General features: G+C 32.4%; 1 protein-coding gene across 2 annotated transcripts in view; it reads right to left on the bottom strand.

Moving 5' to 3' along the window:
- The window catches only part of LOC130449223 (gamma-aminobutyric acid type B receptor subunit 1), a 108,144-nt gene that overhangs the window by 20,268 nt on the left and 69,358 nt on the right, over nucleotides 1–18,518 (bottom strand). For both annotated transcript variants that reach the window (XM_056786917.1, XM_056786910.1), the window contains exons 6-8: nucleotides 18,032–18,316; nucleotides 12,841–12,968; nucleotides 6,038–6,179 (exon numbers count right to left, since the gene is read on the bottom strand). In XM_056786917.1, coding sequence (XP_056642895.1) covers nucleotides 6,038–6,179; nucleotides 12,841–12,968; nucleotides 18,032–18,316 — 555 coding nt within the window. The remainder of the gene's footprint in view (nucleotides 1–6,037; nucleotides 6,180–12,840; nucleotides 12,969–18,031; nucleotides 18,317–18,518) is intronic.

The raw sequence follows: 18,518 nt of genomic DNA on the forward strand, positions 1-18,518 counted from the left end.
TTAGAATCGGAATAAAGTAAGCTTGAAATTGTTATCATTGAAAGATAGCAAAAAGTAAATCCTGATGATATCAAACTTTTTATATTCCATCATGTTATGATCTTTTTTCGGTTAAATGACCGTAATTTAGTATTCGACTTCGTAAAAGGGATCATAACGAACATAATATAAAATCGATAACTCCATTTTACATTGAAATATATTTACTACTAATCAAATAATATTTTTGTGAATTCAATAATCTAATATATTGATTGATTGACTTCACATGTATTAAAATTATATTTTTGATCTTTCAAATATAAATTTGGAATTAGGAATTTTTAGTATGAATATTTTAGCTTACAAATCTTTTATTGAAGTAGTTTTTTTATATTATTTAAAATCAGAAACCTCTTAAAGCGGGGAGACGGACCTATTTGTATTTTTTAAATAATATCAACGACATTTATATAAAAAATTCAGTTTGGTCTCTATTTTTTTGTAAAAAAATCTTCATATATTAATCTTATTGTAACAAATAGTTGTTACAAAAAAGTTTTTAACAATAATTTAATATTAAAATAAAAAAAACATTTATGTGTTACTTGTATACACTACAAATATTTATTTTTGCTTACACATATGTGGACGAGAAGTATATTTTATTAATATTATTTCCGTGGTTCCTTTTTTTCACTAATATATATGTCAAGTCATGTCAAGGCGATTTTCTTCACCAATTTTCTAAATAGAATTATTTAGCTAAAGAACCAGTGCATTTGTAACAACATATAGATATAGATCTTTGAATGTAGAAAAATTGCTAAAAACCTACAAAAATCCATAACTCCACATTGAATGTCCGCGCCTAGATCCTCCCCAACTCAACCGATTTAAGTGTTCAAAAACTCAAAAGAAAGAAGGTGTTTCAGTGAGTGTTTTCAAATCAAAACGAAGTCTGTAGCTATATTAGAACCTGAGATATAGATCTTTGAATGTAGCAAATTTGCCAAAAACCTACAAAAATCCATAACTCCACATTGAATGTCCGCGCCTAGATCCTCCCCAACTCAACCGATTTAAGTGTTCAAAAACTCAAAAGAAAGAAGGTGTTTCAGTGAGTGTTTTCAAATCAAAACGAAGTCTGTAGCTATATTAGAACCTGAGATATAGATCTTTGAATGTAGCAAATTTGCCAAAAACCTACAAAAATCCATAACTCCACATTGAATGTCCGCGCCTAGATCCTCCCCAACTCAACCGATTTAAGTGTTCAAAAACTCAAAAGAAAGAAGGTGTTTCAGTGAGTGTTTTCAAATCAAAACGAAGTCTGTAGCTATATTAGAACCTGAGATATAGATCTTTGAATGTAGAAAATTTGCCAAAAACCTACAAAAATCCATAACTCCACATTGAATGTCCGCGCCTAGCTTCTCCCCAACTCAACCGATTTAAGTGTTCAAAAACTCAAAAGAAAGAAGATGTTTCAGTGAGTGTTTTTAAATCAAAACGAAGTCTGTAGCTATATTAGAACCTGAGATATAGATCTTTGAATATAGCAAAATTGCCAAAAACCTACAAAAATCCATAACTCCACATTGAATGTCCGCGCCTAGCTCCTCCCCAACTCAACCGATTTAAGTGTTCAAAAACTCAAAAGAAAGAAGGTGTTTCAGTGAGTGTTTTCAAATCAAAACGAAGTCTGTAGCTATATTAGAACCTGAGATATAGATCTTTGAATGTAGAAAATTTGCCAAAAACCTACAAAAATCCATAACTCCACATTGAATGTCCGCGCCTAGCTCCTCCCCAACTCAACCGATTTAAGTGTTCAAAAACTCAAAAGAAAGAAGATGTTTCAGTGAGTGTTCCTAAACCATAACGAACTCTGTAGCTATATTAGAACCTGAGATATATATCTTTGAATATAGAAAAATTGCCAAAAACCTACAAAAATCCATAACTCCACATTGAATGTCCGCGCCTAGCTCCTCTCCAACTCAACCGATTTAAGTGTTCAAAAACTCAAAAGAAAGAAGATATTTCAGTGAGTGTTTTCAAATCAAAACGAAGTCTGTAGCTATATTAGAACCTGAGATATAGATCTTTGAATGTAGAAAATTTGCCAAAAACCTACAAAAATCCATAACTCCACATTGAATGTCCGCGCCTAGCTTCTCCCCAACTCAACCGATTTAAGTGTTCAAAAACTCAAAAGAAAGAAGATGTTTCAGTGAGTGTTTTTAAATCAAAACGAAGTCTGTAGCTATATTAGAACCTGAGATATAGATCTTTGAATATAGCAAAATTGCCAAAAACCTACAAAAATCCATAACTCCACATTGAATGTCCGCGCCTAGCTCCTCCCCAACTCAACCGATTTAAGTGTTCAAAAACTCAAAAGAAAGAAGATATTTCAGTGAGTGTTTTCAAATCAAAACGAAGTCTGTAGCTATATTAGAACCTGAGATATAGATCTTTGAATGTAGAAAATTTGCCAAAAACCTACAAAAATCCATAACTCCACATTGAATGTCCGCGCCTAGCTTCTCCCCAACTCAACCGATTTAAGTGTTCAAAAACTCAAAAGAAAGAAGATGTTTCAGTGAGTGTTTTTAAATCAAAACGAAGTCTGTAGCTATATTAGAACCTGAGATATAGATCTTTGAATATAGCAAAATTGCCAAAAACCTACAAAAATCCATAACTCCACATTGAATGTCCGCGCCTAGCTCCTCCCCAACTCAACCGATTTAAGTGTTCAAAAACTCAAAAGAAAGAAGATATTTCAGTGAGTGTTTTCAAATCAAAACGAAGTCTGTAGCTATATTAGAACCTGAGATATAGATCTTTGAATATAGCAAAATTGCCAAAAACCTACAAAAATCCATAACTCCACATTGAATGTCCACGCCTAGCTCCTCTCCAGCTCAACCGATTCAAGTATTCAAATATTCAAAAGAAAGAAGGTGTTTCAGCGAGTGTTCCTAAACCATAACGAACTCTGTAGCTATATTAGAACTTGAGATATATATCTTTGAATATATAAAAATTGCCAAAAACCTACAAAAATCCATAACTCCACATTGAATGTCCGCGCCTAGCTCCTCCCCAACTCAACCGATTTAAGTGTTCAAAAACTCAAAAGAAAGAAGGTGTTTCAGTGAGTGTTCCTAAACCATAACGAACTCTGTAGCTATATTAGAACCTGAGATATATATATTTGAATATAGAAAAATTGCCAAAAACCTACAAAAATCCATAACTCCACATTGAATGTCCGCGCCTAGCTCCTCTCCAACTCAACCGATTTAAGTGTTCAAAAACTCAAAAGAAAGAAGGTGTTTCAGCGAGTGTTTTTAAACCAAAACGAAGTCTCTATCTTGAAAAGTATCTGAGATATTAAGGATAGAACGTGTGTATGTGAAAAATTCCCACAAGTAATGTACAGGGGGAAATCGCATTTGAGTATAACTTGAGAATGGTGAAAATTAGATGAAATCCGATGGTTGATGGCTGATCTGTGCATCAATACCTTTTATTGAAAAAAAAAAAAAAAATTAAGCAAATCGGCTGGGTAGAACTCCTGAACGGACTCGGAATGGAAATCATCAATTTTTTTAATATATAAGATTTAATGTTGCATTGGAAAGTTTTGTGAGGTATAGGTACTATTCGTACAATAGAAATTTACCTTTTTGTTGTTTAGGTAGTCCCTACCTGATGAAAGAATTCGAGGTCTGAGAGCAGATGTTTGACTAGTTTTATATTTTTACTGCTTATTTCACTCAATATTCATTTACTCTTTAGAGTAACTGCACGCTTCGTCAAGTTTCAAGTATTAATTTTTTTTTTTACTTACAGTGAATTATTATCAGTGTGAATTATTTATAATAATAATAATTTTTATCGGAGTGAATAGTGTATATCAGCATAATGAAGAAGGTATTTATTTATAAGTTAATACATATAAATATAATTAATAAATTATATTCTCTGAAAAATTCATTAATTTACTGACGAATCCATTAAAAAATATTAATGATGTCTGTTGGACTCTTAGCAAAAATGAATTCTAGTTTTTAAACATTTATTTTATATATTTTTGGTTCTTAGAAATATTTATTTAAAAGGACTATTATATTTTAATTTATTGCTTTTAAGTTTTTTAGAAAACACATTTAAGACACATTGGTGCAGTTTGAATGAGAGGCCGGTATAGGGCCCTTTCACACCAAACGAATCCAAATCAATCAGAATCACTCCGAATCAAGTTGAATCTGATTGACCAAGATTCGGCTTCGAGCGCTCCGTTTAAATGTGAAGGGACTCTTTTCCCGCCTTCAGACCGGACGAATTTGGTTCAATCAGGTTTGATTCGAGGTCGCACTTGATTCAACCTGTCAGATTCCTCGTCCGGTCAGTCTTGAATCAACAACCATACGAGATGGACGTGGAGTTATTAATTTTAAAAATTAAAGAAAATAGTGCAATTTATGACGCCAGTGTTAAAAAACACTATTGCATTTAAAACAACTGCGTCCCTGATGATAGCTCAAAAGCAACTAAAAGAAGGAAAACAAAAAGAAGACGAAAGGATTTTTATAGATTCAGGTTGATTCAGGTGTGAAAGAGTGGAGATGACGAATCAGATTCAACTTGATTCGGAGTGATCCAGATTGATTCGGATTCGTTTGGTGTGAAAGGGGCCATAGGCTTATATAGATTTTATAACCTCAGGTACTTGAGTTGTCTTTGTTTAAGAAAACATGTGTTTTACTCAGTATAGTCTAGAGTTGGACCTGGAATGAAATATATTTTTAAATAGTTAGTCTGCGACTAAACTCTGTCCTGTGACGACTTTTCTCGAAAAGGGATTATAAAAATAAAAGATTCATAGTGAATCAATATATATATATATGAATATCACTGAGTATTTATTTCAAGTTAAAATATATAAATCCTATCAATAACTTCCTATAATGTCAGTAAAAGTTTTTTAAATTTTGAATTGTTGAAATACTTATTTTTATAGGAGGAAGAACAAGACGCTGTAGATTCTACAGAGAACGTTTGCTGTATTTGCGAACTAGGTGAAAATATAAATGTTCCAAGTACCTCAACTAAAGTTCAGGAAAAATTGACTGAAGTGACTCGGGGACTGCCAACATTGAGAACAACAGCAATACATTAGAAAAATGACGAACTTAGTAATTTTCTCAATAGCGGAAAAAAAGTATTTGTTCATTCTAGTTGTCGAAAACGCTTTACAGAGCGTAAAAGTGTTTCAGCTGAAATAAGAAAACTTTATGAAAAAGAATTTCTTAGCCCACCTAAATTGAAGTTAAGAAGATCTTCGAATTCCTCTTTTGATTGGGACCAAAATTGTTTTATTTGCACTGAATCATTATTTGCTGAAAGAAAAGTCAAGAAACGCCAGAATATTTCTGTTGTTACTTCCCAACATACGAAGAATAAATTACTTGACCTTAACGAGAATAAAAGAGATGAATCTTCTCGTTTCTTCTTTTGAGGATTAATTCAGCGAGTGTAAACACAGCGTGTGCCTGCAGAAAAAGTGGTCTGCATTGCTCGCCAGCCTGCATAGTTTACAGTGGAAATGATTGCAGTAACCACCCACCACTTGAAGAAGATGAAGAAGTCTCCGAAACGCGAAATGAGAATGAAAATTAAATGTACTTTTTTTGTATATAAAATAATGAATTTTCTATGGTCAATAAAAAATTTATATTTTGGTCCGCAAATTAATTCCATGTCATTACTACACAGATCAAACTTATAGGTAATTGTTTATAACATTCATTAATATATTTACAAGTTTTCAATGGATATTGTATAGTAGAAATTTTTTTGTGTATAAATATCACAGATAAATAGTTCCGTTCCCATTTCTGATTTTAAAGAATATGAAAAAACAAAATTAAAAAAAAAACATCAAAATCGGAACTGTTCTTGAGGACGCGACTATATTACAAAGTCACAAGTTTTCGAACGATGTCGTATTCAAACCGAATTCATATAGTGAGTCGCTTACCTCGCCAAACTTCCCTGCCGAACCATGTGAGATTGTCGGCTTGGGTATCGTAATATCCCAGGACAACGTAACTGCCGTTTATCACTTGCTCTATCTGAGTCAACGCGATCCTGTCGCCCTGTGAGCTGAACGCCACAAAACCCTGCAACAAAAAGTTCATTTAGTCTTCCCAGGTTTTCTCAACATTTGTCCTCGTACATGTAATCGGCTTAATTCTAATAAATGGTCTTTATGGCCTTAATTTTTTATATAAGCAACATTGGGATTTATGAGGTTATTTGAAAAATTGACGTTAAGGATGACCGGAAAAGAAAATATGACGAACTTTCACACAATAGAATATATATTTGTCAATAAAGTTTTTTGTCGAGTAAAAATTACGTGTAATTTTTCAAAAAATTGTGTTAATTAATTTAGGGACATCCTTTATATAACTTCGGCGCCAGAAACATTCTTCAATCGTTATATTGTTGTTTTTATGTGGTCTTAAATTGGAATGTAATCAAATTAGGTGGAATTTGATAAGTTATGTGAATCGAAAATATCCATATCGAATAAAAAACGGTTTGTCATGTATATAGTGATAAATACCTTACCAAGAAACATCGAAATAATATTATATATAGACGAATAAAATGAAAATAATGTTTTATCTGTTATCTGAACCAGTCCGATACCTAATGCAAACGAGATGATGTAACTTCTCTTTGACAAAAATGGAAGTTATAAAAAGATTGCTTCATGAAAAGATAAATTCCTGCGCCACCTTTTGAAACCACCATCTTTTCATTGTATATATACATAACGCGAGTTATGGAATTTTTCCTTGGCAACTTGCTGGGATGTTTTTGTTAAGTATACTCCAATGGATATTAAATGAAATTTCGAATTTCCTGTTACGTAAACGAGAGCGAATGGATAAAAAGAAAATATATATGAAAGGAGTTTTGACGAATAATATGATTCTTCCTCTTTCTACACGTACAACCTTGTAGTTTTCTATTCAAATTTAATCGATGCTCTATTTATTATTTAAGTGACAATAAATTAATTTATGTAAAAGCTTTTTATACGAGGAATGGGAGGATTTTTCAAACAAAGAACTTAGTTATAACCTGGAGCTTATTGATCAGTGCTCGAGGTTGGACTGAGTTATCAAAACAAAATTATGGTATATCAATAGCAGGTTTAAGCGGTTTTATTGAAACAGTTCACGTTTTTTCGCACTGGTAAAGTAAAAAAAGTTACTAAAAAAAAACGAGTTGGGAAGATTCATTTCTGAAAGAACGTCACTCGGTCGAGCGAACTTTGCAGGAATTCCATCTTTCAGCCGTTAACAAACGTTTTTTGGAAAATATGAAGAAATATGGTAGTTTGATGTTGGCAGAAGACATAATTCTGATTTGTTTTTTCAGTGGCGGTATCATAATTTTATATTGTATTGTATATTATGTCGTAATTTTTTACATCATAAATTTCAGTCGCTCAGCTAGTTTCATGATAGGTTATTTTCAATTCAGGATTATTACAAATTACGATAATATATACGAATGTAGAAATTAGAAACAATTTTTTGAAAGATTGATAAAAAGTTGACGTTTCGACTTAACTTCAGTCTTTGTCAAAATATTTTGATCTCGCAAAAATTATTAAAGAAAATAGTATATTACCAGCTTTTACCCGTGGCTTCGCTCGAATCGAATCCATTAAATAAGTATCAGAAATCATTATAATATCAAAAACTCAAAAGAAAGAAGGTGTTTCAGTGAGTGTTCTTAAACCAAAACGGACTCTGTAGCTATATTAGAACCTGAGATATAGATCTTTGAATGTAGAAAAATTGCCAAAAACGTACAAAAATCCATAACTCCACATTGAATGTCCGCGCCTAGCTCCTCTCCAACTCAACCGAATTAAGTGTACAAAAACTCAAAAGAAAGAAGGTGTTTCAGTGAGTGTTCTTAAACCAAAACGAACTCTGTAGCTATATTAGAAGCTGAGATATAGATCTTTGAATGTAGAAAAATTGCCAAAAACGTACAAAAATCCATAACTCCACATTGAATGTCCGCGCCTAGCTCCTCTCCAACTCAATCGAATTAAGTGTACAAAAACTCAAAAGAAAGAAGGTGTTTCAGTGAGTGTTCTTAAACCAAAACGAACTCTGTAGCTATATTAGAAGCTGAGATATAGATCTTTGAATGTAGAAAAATTGCCAAAAACGTACAAAAATCCATAACTCCACATTGAATGTCCGCGCCTAGCTCCTCTCCAACTCAATCGAATTAAGTGTACAAAAACTCAAAAGAAAGAAGGTGTTTCAGCAAGTGTTCTCAAATTAAAATAAACTCTGTAGCTATATTAGAACCTGAGATATAGATCTTTGAATGTAGAAAAATTGCCAAAAAACCTACAAAAATTAATAACTCCACATTTAATGTCCACGTCTAGCTCCTCCCCAACTCAACCGATTCAATTGTTTAACAACTCAAAAGAAAGAAGGTATTTCAGCGAGTGTTCTTAAACCAAAACGAACTCTGTAGCTATATTAGAAGCTGAGATATAGATCTTTGAATGTAGAAAAATTGCCAAAAACGTACAAAAATCCATAACTCCACATTGAATGTCCGCGCCTAGCTCCTCTCCAACTCAATCGAATTAAGTGTACAAAAACTCAAAAGAAAGAAGGTGTTTCAGCAAGTGTTCTTAAACCAAAACGAACTCTGTAGCTATATTAGAAGCTGAGATATAGATCTTTGAATGTAGAAAAATAGCCAAAAATCTAAAAAAATCCATAACTCCACATTGAATGTCCGCGCCTAGCTCCTCTCCAACTCAACCGATTTAAGTGTTCAAAAACTCAAAAGAAAGAAGGTGTCTCAGCGAGTTTTCTTAAACCAAAACGAAGTCTCTATCTTGAATAGAACCTGAGATATTGCGGATAGAACGTGTGTATGTGAAAAACTCCCATAAGTAATGTACAGGGGGAAATCGCATTTGAGTATAACTTGAGAATGGTGAAAATTTGATGAAATCCGATGGTTTATGGCTGATCTGTGCATCAATACCTTTCATTGAAAAAAAAATAAGCAAATCGGTTGGGTAGAACGCCTGAACGGACTCGGAATGGAAATCATCAATTTTTTTAATATATAAGATATTATAAGGATTAAAAATGCATATTTTTTTATGAGCAAATTGCGAGTAAAAATAGGTACTTTTAGTCCGTATGATATATACTATTTTTTCTCCAACCAAGTCAAAATTAAAATAAATTTAGTTTTATTCAAAAATCGTTAATAATTTGGTAGTAAATTTGATAACAGCGATAGCAAGTCGGTAGTCATGGATATCTGGTATTGTTGGTAAATATCGATTGTCAAGTAGACGTCAGTAGACGTACTAATCATATAATTTTTGTAGTAGTTTTTTGGGCTGCTTTCAAAATGAATCCCGAACACGATGAAAATATACCTGCGGATATATTGGAAGTAGTGCCGAAGCAGTATATCTAAATCTTTTGCCACCCAAATCTCGCCAAGTTTATGAACTTGCATATCAGCGACTCATGGATTGGTGTAAAGAAAAAAAATGTGCAAAACTATGCGGATAGTGTTCTTATGGTGTATTTCTCAAATTTAACGAAGACCGTCAAGCCATCCACTCTTTGGTCACAGTATTCAGTGTTGCGATCCACACTGGATATCAAAAATGGTGTGGATATTAGTAAATATTCAAAATTAGGAGCATTGTTAATAAAATAATAATTAAAAAAATGGATAACTACAATTAAAAATCAACTGAAAAGACTGAAACAAGATGAAAATTCAATGATATGGTATTTTAAAAAAATAATGATTAGGTACTTAAATCCAGAAACATAAATTGAAACAGTACCAAACCAATGTACCTGCATATTGTACACTTAGAAATATCAGCACGGTAGTTTTTTCACTTTTTTGCAACATTATAAACAGAATTACATTCGGAGGCATGCACAAAGAGATAATAATTTATCATAGCATTCAATTTCATGTAGCACAAGGCTCTATCCGGACTCCAATACCAGGTCGGTTCCCTGTTATATTTGGGTCATCGAACTCCACAAATACTGCTTGTGGCAGTTCTCCCGGCTCCAACTGCTCTCTGCGTAGAGTTGGCTAATCTATTCGTCGGATAACACCCATAGCACCGTTAACCAGCCCATGGTTAACATTGATGTTCCGTTTTAGCATGGCTCGAGAGCCTACACCTAATTTGAGTTGGTTTGGTATACCACCTGTTTTATTGGGATCTTCAGGTAAGTATTCCTCTCGTGGTTTTTGACCATATGTACAGCACTATCGATGTATACTTTTGTGAGCTTTTCTAACTTTTCTGTCATAGTCGCGTTATATGCATCCACCAGTCTAGTTGTTGGGAAAATTCTGACAGCTTCTCCATCGTCAAATGGCCCTATCAACGGTACTCTGCGGTTTTCTATGATAGATAACTGCTGCATTGTAAGCTCTCCAACGCGAAGACTGTTTAATATGTCCACAAAAGTTGTATCTCCTGCTTACCTTTCTGGCTGACGGAAGCAAGACACTGGAGGCAACTGCATAAGATCTCCAAAAAGTTAAACATCAACTCCGTCGAATATAGATTCATTTTCTTTATATTGTTGAAGCCGCAAATGTACATTTCGGAGACTTAAATATGGCACCATAGATATTTCGTCTATTATTTATCGTTCCATTTAATATTAAAACTGCAAGTTATATACATATTTACAATCAGTGTTTAAAATCCCTCATTTTGATACTCAACTCGATATGCTTGGTAGTAAAAAAATTTTTTTTACCTCACAACATGGCGTCCAAAATCCGCCATTTTGTTTTTGTTTAAAATGTATCTAAGAACACTTGGGCTAATGAAACGAATCTAACGATACCTCAAATGTGAAAATCCGTTTAGCGGTTCTGAAGGTACAAGGTAATAAAGAATATTACATACATACAAGATACGCGTTAAAAACATAACCCTTCCTGGCAGTCGGGTTAAAAGGCAAAGTGAAGAATATATAACTAAAAAGTCTATGGTTTTACAAAGGAGGAAGTGAATCGGCGCCTGATAATTTATATTTGATAATAAAGGTTGTTCTAGTATTAGGAATTGGAGGGGATATGCGTTGTGACGAACTAGTTCATTTGGAAATTGATGACATTGAGGATACGGACTCGGTCCTGGTCGTAAAAATTTTGTAGACAAAAAACAAGAAACTTTGTTTGATTACCATTATAGGCGATAATTATTTGCGTTTATTTCGAAAATATGTTGCACTACGGCCATCAAATATACAGGAACGTCGTTTATTTTTGAAGTATGTTAATAGGAAGTGTCAAAGAATGGTTATTGGCATTCACAAAATTAGTGCCGTGCCGCAAGAAATTGCAAAATTTTTCAAGTTAGAAAATCGGAAGGAGTTCGCTAAGAAGAACATCTGCTACACTTCTTATTGATGGTGGCGGTGACCTCACTTGTCTTAAAAGACATGGAGGTTGGAAATCGAGTACGGTAGCAGAAAAATAGCCAGAAAAATATTGCAACCTGACAAAGAAGGTACAAGTACCTGTTCAGATATTTCCTCGAATGTTTCATCAACAGTTACGGAGAATTTTTTGAGTTGATCTAACTTTAATGAAAATCTTTTGAATTGTTCGAAAATTGTTAGTGATAATTTCAGTGGTGCTTTGAATTTTGGCAATAATTATTATAATTGTACATTCAATATCACTATAAATAACAAATAAATACCTATATATATTTGCCCTATTAGTTTGTTTTACTAAGTTTGTAAGAAACAATGTTTTTTTCTTCAAATTTCAATTAGAGAGCTCAAATGCAATTATTTTTAGTCCTAGGATTAAAAGTTTTGCTAAGTAACGAGCAAAATTTTGTACGGTAGGGGAATTGATGGCTTTTACACCTGAAAATAGTACAAAAATGTCAACATTTTTTGATGGGTGGAGAAAAAAACTAATTTTAAAACAGAAGAGATCTAAAATCAAGAACATTTAGAAGCATTAATTCAATATTTGATACCAATAACTATATAAATTTTTTATTGTTTTCTATAGATTAGAGAAAAAAACATCTAACCTTCTAGTAACTAGTATTATATTAAATTTATTTAGAAAAACGTTAGGCTCCCGAGATGGGTTACTAACCACCGTTTAACCAATTCAATAAATATGCAAACCGATTTCAATTTTAATCTATTTCCAAAATCTCGATACGCATTTTATATAATTCTACTTGAAATCGAATTGAACTTTGTATATTATTCGGTTATAATGATAAAAGTAGAAGTCGTTCAATTTCATAAATGATATTGGGCTTTATAAATAGGACATTAAAATGATTTTGTCTGCGAAATTTTTCATCTCTCTCAAACGATTTCTCGACTATATTCGTCTCTGTTTAAAAGTCCTTCTCGTGTTACGATTTTTGTCCGAAACTCCATCTCCTCACTATAATTTCATCTCTTTTTCATTAAGTCCCGAAATATAATTCAGAAAGGAGTACATTCTGGAAAATTTCAGGACTCGGTTTTCTTAATTTAATTACATATATTGCCATTTCACTCAACGGCATTACTTGAATAGAAAACGAGCAAATCTGACCAAGAGACATAAAAAAACCGTTAATATTAAAAATGTTTTTATTTGCATCTTTTCCTAATATAGATCTCGAATGTATTTTGGTCACCGTGGTCTATTTATTTAACAACAAAGAAAGAAATTTTGAAAGCATTTACTTACCGAAATTCCTAAGAATTGCGTGGAATTTATAGCTGAATAAATATCATCAGCGATCTCTTTATTATTGTAATTGAAATCTTTTAAACTCTTTCCGTACTTGTGGAGACGATCCATTGTTTTATTGAAAGCTGAAATGCATGTTAAATAATTAATAAGATATCTATCATAAGTTTAAATTCAAACGTTGGTTTTACTTAAAAATTGTCCAAAGTGTCGAATTAGATTAAATATTGTAGCACGTGAGCCAGCAACAGAAATATAAATTCCTCTTAAGCAATAATTAGTAAAATGTATCAGAGCATTGTATAATGAAACCTAGTGAACGTTATCTGTGGTCGGTAAGCTCCATCCAGCTAAAAATCTCAATATCACTATACTTTAGTTTATTATACGTCAGCTGGTACCTCGAACATGAAAAAATAATTATATTTCCATTGTTTGCCTCTTAAATAAAATTTTATTGATGATAACTAATATGTAACTGTGAATAAATACATAAGTCAGTTATACTTTGAAAGTTATTACGTAGGAGATAAGCGAAAGCATCTTTTGTCTATGTAAATGCTTCAGATGACCAGGTTTTCCTCGACTTACTGCCAGTTAATCACGTTTACATCATTCCCAGATGCATCTCACCAATTAACTAAATTTTCACTTGGCTCCCGGACTATAATGTTTCTCGAAAATAAGTATAAACAAACGATTGCTCGAACACAAAAAAGGGATGGCAATAAATGGTTATTTTACAGAACTAGCGGTAATAAACCAATATAACGAATGTGTAAAAATAAATAAACGTTTCCTGTAACAAAGGAAAAGGATCCTCGAAAGTTTGTTTGTTTAACAAAAATAACAGATAAATTTACCATTCAGTAACAATACAAGGATAATATAAAAAACTATTTAGGTATCAAGAGATTCTCGGAAGGTTTGAAAGAAATGCGCAGGGGTCATAAGTCAAATTATTGAAAAAAATAAATTTTATATATTACTCATAGTTTTTGTGAGGCTACAAATATACCATTTTAATCTTTTGAATCATCGATACTTTGTTGCAATTTGGTAATACAAAGCCCTTTCGGATCATCTATTAGTATGAGATGACGCCTTTTCAATTTAGTTGAAGACTTCATTGATACGCTTTTAATAATAATCTTTTAAGACATTTTAACTTAACATTTTGTTTTTCTAAATGTAAAACGGCGCACAAAATGAAAGCGAATATGACCCGCGCTCTAGACGTACATAAAAGTTGAAAATACACCCAAAATTTATAAATAAATAAATAAATAAACGCGAATATGACATTGGTTCGTTAGTAAACATAACCTTAAAAGTGATCAACGAAGCGCCACTTGACATGGCAACAATTTGAACTATCTTTGACATTTAAGAACGTTTAGAGCGCACCGTGCTCGCGTTTATTCTGTTTTCCGTTTAAATTGTGAAATAGCCTTAAGATTTTAGAAAAATTCCTCACAATGGACAAAAAATACTATATCGAGATAATATATTTATACGCAGTTAATTATATTTGAAGTGTGAGTGCAGAGCCTACGGAATTACTCTATTTTTGTTCCAGTATAGAAAAAATAAGCATTTCCTCCATAAAAATGACATTAAACATCGTTGCTTCCAGAATTTATTATTAATTTTTATTAATTCAACAGTTTTCATAACGAAAACTTTGATTGAATCCATCAATTTGATATAAAGTAAAACATAGTAATTTATAAAACGATCGAAGCTTTTTAAAATTTCATAATTATCTTGGAAGTCAATAAGCTACTTTCTATTCTGCTATAAAGTTAGGTAATTTTGGTAAGGAAACTCTCATTGGAATCTTTGAATGATTAACAAATTTCGTACAAAACTTTTAACGAGAAAATAACGTCTTTATGTCGTTATTCCGTAAATATTTTGAGTTTTTATATCCCAAAGCTAACTATTTTACTAACGAGTTTTTGATTACTGTCAACCAATATTATTTTTTAATCTATCAACCCACGTTACAGTCGTATATATTTATATTATAATCAGAACTCATTTATCGTTTTTTTTTCTGGGGAATTCTTCAATACTTAATTGGAATCGATAGGGGATATCAAAAGATTGCTGAAAACTGTAGGAATTGATGTGTATAGCAAATTTTATATTCCAAAAATGGGTGCTAAATTGTTTAAAAACAAGAGACTGGCAAAAACGTTTGTCATTGAAAATGAGCCAATATTTTTGAATAGCCTTGTAATATGTGACTATCAAATAAAGTATTTTACATCTTCAAACTCGTTATTTAGACGAACTCTGACTGAATTATCTTGAGAATGTTTTTAAATGGCAAAATAGTATATTAGAAAAATGAATAATATTTTAATTATTTATTTTTTTAAATAGATACTAGCTTTTACCCGCGGCTTCGCTCGCATCGAATCCATTAAATAAGTATCAGAAATCATTATAATAGAAAAGAACGAACTCTGTAGCTATATTAGAACCTGAGATATAGATCTTTGAATGTAGAAAAATAGCCAAAAATCTAAAAAAATCCATAACTCCACATTGAATGTCCGCGCCTAGCTCCTCTCCAACTCAACCGATTTAAGTGCTCAAAAACTCAAAAGAAAGAAGGTATTTCAGCAAGTGTTCTTAAATCAAAACGAACTCTGTAGCTATATTAGAACCTGAGATATAGATCTTTGAATGTAGAAAAATTGCCAAAAACCTACAAAAATCCATAACTCCACATTGAATGTCCGCGCCTAGCTCCTCTCCAACTCAACCGATTTAAGTGCTCAAAAACTCAAAAGAAAGAAGGTATTTCAGCAAGTGTTCTTAAATCAAAACGAACTCTGTAGCTATATTAGAACCTGAGATATAGATCTTTGAATGTAGAAAAATTGCCAAAAACCTACAAAAATCCATAACTCCACATTGAATGTCCGCGCCTAGCTCCTCTCCAACTCAACCGATTTAAGTGCTCAAAAACTCAAAAGAAAGAAGGTATTTCAGCAAGTGTTCTTAAATCAAAACGAACTCTGTAGCTATATTAGAACCTGAGATATAGATCTTTGAATGTAGAAAAATTGCCAAAAACCTACAAAAATCCATAACTCCACATTTAATGTCCGCGCCTAGCTCCTCTCCAACTCAACCTATTTAAGTGTTCAAAAACTCAAAAGAAAGAAGGTATTTCAGCAAGTGTTCTTAAATCAAAACGAACTCTGTAGCTATATTAGAACCTGAGATATAGATCTTTGAATGTAGAAAAATTGCCAAAAACCTACAAAAATCCATAACTCCACATTGAATGTCCGCGCCTAGCTCCTCTCCAACTCAACCGATTTAAGTGTTCAAAAACTCAAAAGAAAGAAGGTATTTCAGCAAGTGTTCTTAAATCAAAACAAACTCTGTAGCTATATTAGAACCTGAGATATAGATCTTTGAATGTAGAAAAATTGCCAAAAACCTACAAAAATCCATAACTCCACATTGAATGTCCGCGCCTAGCTCCTCTCGAACTCAACCGATTTAAGTGCTCAAAAACTCAAAAGAAAGAAGGTATTTCAGCAAGTGTTCTTAAATCAAAACGAACTCTGTAGCTATATTAGAACCTGAGATATAGATCTTTGAATGTAGAAAAATTGCCAAAAACCTACAAAAATCCATAACTCCACATTGAATGTCCGCGCCTAGCTCGTCTCCAACTCAACCAATTTAAGTGTTCAAAAACTCAAAAGAAAGAAGGTATTTCAGCAAGTGTTCTTAAATCAAAACGAACTCTGTAGCTATATTAGAACCTGAGATATAGATCTTTGAATGTAGAAAAATTGCCAAAAACCTACAAAAATCCATAACTCCACATTGAATGCCCCCGCCTAGCTCCTTTCCAACTCAACCGATTTAAGTGTTCAAAAACTCAAAAGAAAGAAGTTGTTTCAGTGAGTGTTCTTAAATCAAAACGAAGTCTCTAACTTGAATAGAACCTGAGATATTGAGGATAGAACGTGTATATGAAAGTAATGTACAGGGGGAAATCGCATTTGAGTATAACATGAGAATGGTGGAAATTAGATGAAATCCGATGGTTGATGGCTGATCTTTGCATCAATACCTTTCATTGAAAAAAAATCAAGCAAATTGGTTGGGTAGAACGCCTGAACGGACTCGGAATGGAAATGATCAATTTTTTTAATATATAAGATTTTTAAGAGCTTCATGCACAAATTAATGATTCACAATCTTTTTTGAAAACGTCGTACGCGTCAGCGCAATTATAACTGTAATTAAAATAAATTAGTAGCTCATTTTAGTTATGTTTTTAAATTCTTCTGAAGTGCTCACTAACTTTTGACCAGAACTCATTTAAAGAAAGTCTTTGTCTTCTGAAAATTGTTAATTCTGAATATAAATCATCCATACCAATATTAAGTCTATCAAAATTTAGATTTTGTCAAAATGATCAAATGTGATCGAAGACTCAAATGACTCGAAAAAAGATTATGTCCTGAGAGCTCAAATGCCCGCATATATATCAGTGAGTGACAGTTTTGAATATTTGACATTGACAGATTCGTTCAGAGACAATAGTTGCAATATTTTGAAACTACAAACAAAGTGACGTTCATAAAGTCATCGACTATATAATAGAAATAAGTTTCTTTGTTATTATAACGGCTTTTCAATATAAATCCATATTCATGGATTCGTTGTCCGAATAGTTTGAATACGCTCCATTTCAAACGTTCAAATATCACTACCGCAACGTTCATAAATTATAATATATTAATTTTAGTGCTAGCAGGAAATTAAGGGATCTCCAAATGCTCCTGATGCTTAATATATCATTATACGCCTTACTCAGTTCTAATTAAATTCTATTCAGTACAAAGCGACCAGTTCTCTTTATATTATATCCGGTATTAATATTTGAATTACTAATAAACCAAATAACGAAGACATTTTATACTAGGAGATAATGAATACGATTGTAACATGATGAGCATTGTAAAAAAAAACATTTTTAATAGTGTTTTCGAATTTATATCAACCCCCTCGTATAATATCCGTCTTAGTAATATATAGGAAGTAATAAGAAATGATAATTATCTCAGTACCTATACAAGATGATTGGAAATATTTTGCTATAAAATATCATTTATAGACAAATATTTAAATGTATAAAATTTAATACCTAACGCAACGCTCCATACGGCGTCATACGCCAAAGGAGCTTCTTGATAACCTTCTGGATACCTCTGGTTCTGTATGTCGTACCCTTCTCTTCGAAGTACTTCGTTTAATCGCAACCTGAAGTCTTCTGATGTCATATTGGAAATGGTGCGTTCGTTACGGTTCTGATTCCACATTAACGCTTCGGTTGTTATATGGCCTTCGGCGGCCATACGCATCTGTTCTACTGTACATTCTATTCCTTCTTTTTCTATCATTATTTCAAACCAGTTATCTTCGTACCAACCTATTAACAACAAAATTGTAGGCATATTTAACCTGTTTTGATTCAGGTAAACTCTGTACTCTAGGTATCTAAATTAACATAATTATTTAAACTGGCTGCATAAGGAAACGAAAAACTCTATTGTGTGTATTGTTAAAGATTGAAAATGTTTATAACAACATTTCTTTGTTAAATATTAAAACGTTCAATTGAATAATAATAA

Source organism: Diorhabda sublineata, chromosome 1 (assembly GCF_026230105.1).
Source record: "Diorhabda sublineata isolate icDioSubl1.1 chromosome 1, icDioSubl1.1, whole genome shotgun sequence".
NCBI classification, from domain to species: Eukaryota; Metazoa; Arthropoda; class Insecta; order Coleoptera; family Chrysomelidae; genus Diorhabda; species Diorhabda sublineata.